The following is a 4,640-nucleotide window of genomic DNA, read 5'->3' on the forward strand; positions in this document are numbered from 1 at the left end:
TTAGCAACCGAATAGAATCCGGCTTTAGATATGTGATACGGTCTATTCGACACGTATCAATATGCATATAATAAACTTCTATGATTTATTATCTATCAAAACCCAAAAATTTCCGGCACATGACCATCTTATTTTTTATCCAATTCATCTTATGAAAGTGATGAATTTACATTGGATAAATAGGAAAAAGATGAAACCAGCTTCTGAAATCAATCTATTCATATTAAAATGTAATTGAACATTTTAGAGAAGATATTCAATGCCCAATAATCATTATTCTCAATCCGTTCAACCCATTTTAATTCTGACCCATTTTGAACCATGACCTATTTCGATTCAAACTCATTTGATCTTTGACCCAACCCGACCCATCTCGACCTGTTTGCCAGGTATGCCAATTTACTACTAACTAGACGCCAATTTACTACTAACTAGACGCCAATTTACGTGCTCAAAACCAGATCAATGTTTACATTACACACAATTTAGCTCACTGTGTATCAAATTTATGAACAGAAAATACAGTGACGTAATGATGAAAATTCAACAAAGATCAAGCATGTTGAAGGCGCTTCGAAAGTTAGTTGGCAGAATGCACAGTTGTTCACCTTGATGATTAATAATAAGTTACTAGTTGAGTCATATCCTGGCAACTGAATAGAATCCGGCCCTGAAGCAGACAACACTTTAACATTGGTATTGTTGTTAGAACTCAAATATGACAAGTCTAAAATTACTACGAGTACATAGTATTAAATATGCATGTAGTACTGTAATATGATAATTTATTACTCGTATCTATCAATACCCAAAAATTTTCAGCAGATGACCATCTTATTTTATCAAATTCATCCAGTGAAATGATGAGTTTACATTGGATAAATAAATAAAAAAAGATGTAAGCAGCTTCTAAAATCAGCCTACTAACTAAATTCAATATGTAATTTGACCATTTTAGAGGGATATATTCTACCTCATCCAAATTATCACATCCAATCATCTTCATCATCCGATTCCTCGACGTCCATGATGTTTTCTTCATCCCAAAGAATACAACTGCAAGTTGCCTTCTTGTTCTTCCATTCAGCGCCACATGTGTAGCAAAATTCATATCCACATCTGCAAAATGAAGCTGTAAGAATAAATAGCAGCAATTGGTAGCTGTAAAAATATGATATTCATTGACACATCTATATATCATAGTATCAGGCATCAAAAGCGAGAACGCGAAAATTATTATTTATAATGGAAGATAATGTTTCAAACTATGATTACAAATATATCTGGAAATATAGTTTTGATGGATAAAAGTGGGCAACATAATTTTATTTTATAAAACATAAATTTATGACCAAAAATATCATACATATAGTAGGCAATCAAATACGTATAAATTACTCGTACTTAGCAAGAACAACTTAAGGTACTGGACCAAAGAACCGGGACTTTCGAACATGAAATTAGGGCCTAATAACTGATTTTTTAATCAAATATAAAGACTGATATAAAGACTGATATTCAGCTTTCAGGTGTTGGCCGTTAAGGGGCCTACCCATAAATCTGCATAACGTGTAATTATTGTCCAGGCACACAAAGTGAGACTCCAGTAGTTATATTTCTAGCAACACACAACGATTCATAGGATTCATGTTACAAATTTGTGTATATGGTAAACTATAGTCGGCCTCAAACTTGTATGTTTACATATCCATTTGTGACAACAATACATACACACAAATACATTGATACACACATTGATATTGATTAATCTGCTAATGTAAAAACTAATACAAGGTAACCACGGCGTCATAAAAGCCTGTCGAGTATTTAATGATAACGCTGGTCAAAGTGTGGAACATAGAGACAACTAAGTTAGCCGAATAATATATTAAGATGATTGAGTTGACATCTCATAAAACATACTAGTTCAACCCCTAATATTTTAATTGGCAAAGGTTCTATACGCTGGTCTTTGAAAAGTAAAGGAGTAACTAATTATGTATTATTTTTTATTTTTTTTTGGGAAGGCTGAGTAACTGTTTAATAATCTATATTACAGATTGTAAAGCTCAAAACAATGTCAAAGAAGGCACATGAAAAGCTCATAAAAATAAGCATTCTTCACAAATAACATCATTCAACTATCCGTATAATTCCAAGCAAAGACAAGAAACTTCTGTTTGATCATACAAAAACCCTAAACTAAACCTTAATATCCCATACATAAACAGTGTGTTTTAAATGATCCTATGTAATGCCAACTCCTTCGGTATTATTCACAACCAGCATTGGCAATTTCAATCCATTTACTTGTACATGGGTCCATTCAGATGGTGTTTTATCTAAAACTTCAACAGATAGTCTACTGTAACTAGTTAAACCTATAATACTACATTATTAATCAATTATCATCATAGTTTTGAAATAAATTTGGCAGTATCATTTGAGTAATTAAAATAGACATTCCGGGTATTGTAAAATTGATGAAAAAATTTGTACCTGCATGTCATATGGTAGCAACCAGTTGTTAACTCAATGATATGTTGGCATTTTATGCACTGACGCCACAAATTCTCTGCTGCCAAAGTTTTAAGCTTCGATTCTTCTACAGGTGGCATCGGGTTTTTTCTCTTGTATTCCACACAAGTCATATCTATATGCCATGGAACTCTGCAATTGATACAGAAATTACCATGGCATTTATTGCACGTTCGAGCTCCACCTTCGTTTACATATCTAGGAAACCGTTGAAGTTCAGTTTTTGACATCAATGTCGAGCATTTAGGATAAGGGCAATAAACTTTCTCAGCTACAGGAATTGATGCTTCCTTTAAGTGTTTCCTCATCATTTCAATCCGCTTAGGTGTCAAGAACATCTCACAGGTTTCGATTCCCAGATCAGAGTCACAGTCTTCATGAGGGCATTTGGGAACCATTCCTTGAAGTAACCTGATCTCTGCATGCTTCTTCATGCAAGAATCACAGTATCTATGATTACAACCATCAACTTGAATGAAATTGTCCTTAATTTTATCCTCCAAACATATCACACACTTTTCAATTTCATGACTTAATTCCACTGCCTTTTCTTTCAGTGATTTTATCACTCCTCTTGCAAGTTCAATGGCAAATTTAACATCCTTCTGAGCAACATAAGCGGGCTCACAGTGGCTAAACTTTTTCCGGATAAGGTTAACTTGATCCACAAACCTTTTAATCCTTTCTTGTTTTGGCCGCCACCGCCCACTTACCTGCATTTGACAGCACACTCTAATTACAATCTAAGGGCAGTTGATAGATTCTATAATTAACCTATAATCAAGGAAATTATACACCACAAGACAAATTTCGCACAATCAGTTTCATAAGTATCATCAATCTTGTTAAGCCAATGGTACAACTTCAATTTGTATATGTAAACATAAATATATAAACTTACATATTGATACAGAGTATGATAATCGCAATAAAATACAATCCTCTTGAGGTTCAATGCAGCCGAGGCGTTCAAGGCCTCAATTAGTGCCTTCTCCTCCACGCACATCTTGCTCACCAAACCATCTTTCACCATATCCAAAGGCTTCTTCATCTCATATATCAACTCATCTCTGGAATCGCATATTGCTATACCAATTCCTGCCACTGCAACCGCTTTCCGCTTCCGCTTCGAACCACAACCACCAACTCGGTCCTCCTCAATCATACCCTTAAAATAAACCCTAAACACCTCTGAGCTACTTTCCCCTTTCGATGAAGACGAAGAACTCTCGCCGTACGACTTATCCGAGTTATCACGGGGCATATGCAAAATCTCATTCTCGTGATCTCGATCTAATTTCAGTTTCTTCGTTTTGAATTCTAGGGTTTGGAGGTCGATTAGGTTAATGTTATCGTTAACCGGCGGTGAATTGGAAGATGAAGATTGAAAAGCGAGAGATGCAGCCATGGCTTCTTCGAGTTGTAAGCGGAAAGCTAGGTCTAAATCGGACTCAAATGCGCTTGCCGCCATAACTCACGGCGTTGTTCGGCAGCGAGTAGACTTGAAGTAATTAAACGATTTAGTGGATTTTATAAATAGAAATGGAATAGAATGCGCATTTGTTAGGGTTTGGTGATTGAGTTATATAGTCGCTTGTAGGGTAGAGGAAAGTTTTGTTTTAGTTTACACCATCTACAACGCTGCGTCACCCGTCATCGTCACCGCCGGGTTAGCGGCATTACCGGTAACTGATCATGCATATTTTAACCGTGGGGTTTGATATGCCTGCTCAATACATAAGGTGGGGTTTAAGGATCTTAGAACGTGGCTCTCCGATCCGGCTACCGTGAATAACTCTGGCCGACATGATGATGTCGGCGGGGTGGCCAAGTGATTAAGTCCACCTCTGATAACGGTCGTCGATCAAGAGGCCCCAAATAAGGTCGTAGGTACTAGCTTACGAAAGACTAACCTGTTAACCTTGAAGATATGCTGAATGATGCTGTTTTGCGTAATGTATCTTGTGTGTGATAGTTACGTAATATGCCGTGTCCGGTAAATGATGATTAGGGTTTGTATTTATAGGCAAACCCTAATTCTAGAACCGTCCCAGATCACGTTAATCTCATCCATAACTGACTTCCCCGAATCACGGATATAA

At 36.3% G+C, this 4,640-nt stretch overlaps 1 protein-coding gene across 2 annotated transcripts; it reads right to left on the minus strand.

Moving 5' to 3' along the window:
* Positions 1-453: 453 nt before the first annotated feature.
* On the minus strand, positions 454-4,068 carry LOC139853015 (E3 ubiquitin-protein ligase RSL1-like). Of its 2 annotated transcripts, none has more exons than XM_071842385.1 (4): positions 3,440-4,068; positions 2,500-3,251; positions 974-1,119; positions 454-670 (listed from the first exon to the last, which is right to left on the minus strand). In XM_071842385.1, the coding sequence occupies exons 1-3, from the start codon at positions 4,007-4,009 to the stop codon at positions 987-989; spliced, it is 1,455 nt and encodes a 484-aa protein (XP_071698486.1). In that variant the 5' UTR covers positions 4,010-4,068; the 3' UTR covers positions 454-670; positions 974-986. The 2 variants fall into 2 exon arrangements, with proteins under 2 accessions (XP_071698486.1, XP_071698485.1); XM_071842384.1 differs by having other exon boundaries at positions 454-685.
* Positions 4,069-4,640: the final 572 nt, after the last annotated feature.

The sequence above is a fragment of the Rutidosis leptorrhynchoides genome, chromosome 6, assembly GCF_046630445.1.
Source record: "Rutidosis leptorrhynchoides isolate AG116_Rl617_1_P2 chromosome 6, CSIRO_AGI_Rlap_v1, whole genome shotgun sequence".
Taxonomy (NCBI): Eukaryota; Viridiplantae; Streptophyta; class Magnoliopsida; order Asterales; family Asteraceae; genus Rutidosis; species Rutidosis leptorrhynchoides.

Bases quoted from the DNA above. Each gene is read 5' to 3' on its own strand.
- LOC139853015 (XM_071842385.1), bottom strand. From the start codon at position 4,009: ATGGCGGCAAGCGCATTTGAGTCCGATTTAGACCTAGCTTTCCGCTTA. The intron at 3,252-3,439 runs GTAAGTTTATAT...TGTCAAATGCAG, and splicing joins ATCATACTCTGTATCAATAT to GTAAGTGGGCGGTGGCGGCC. The intron at 1,120-2,499 runs GTACAAATTTTT...TTCATTTTGCAG, and splicing joins TGCTACCATATGACATGCAG to ATGTGGATATGAATTTTGCT.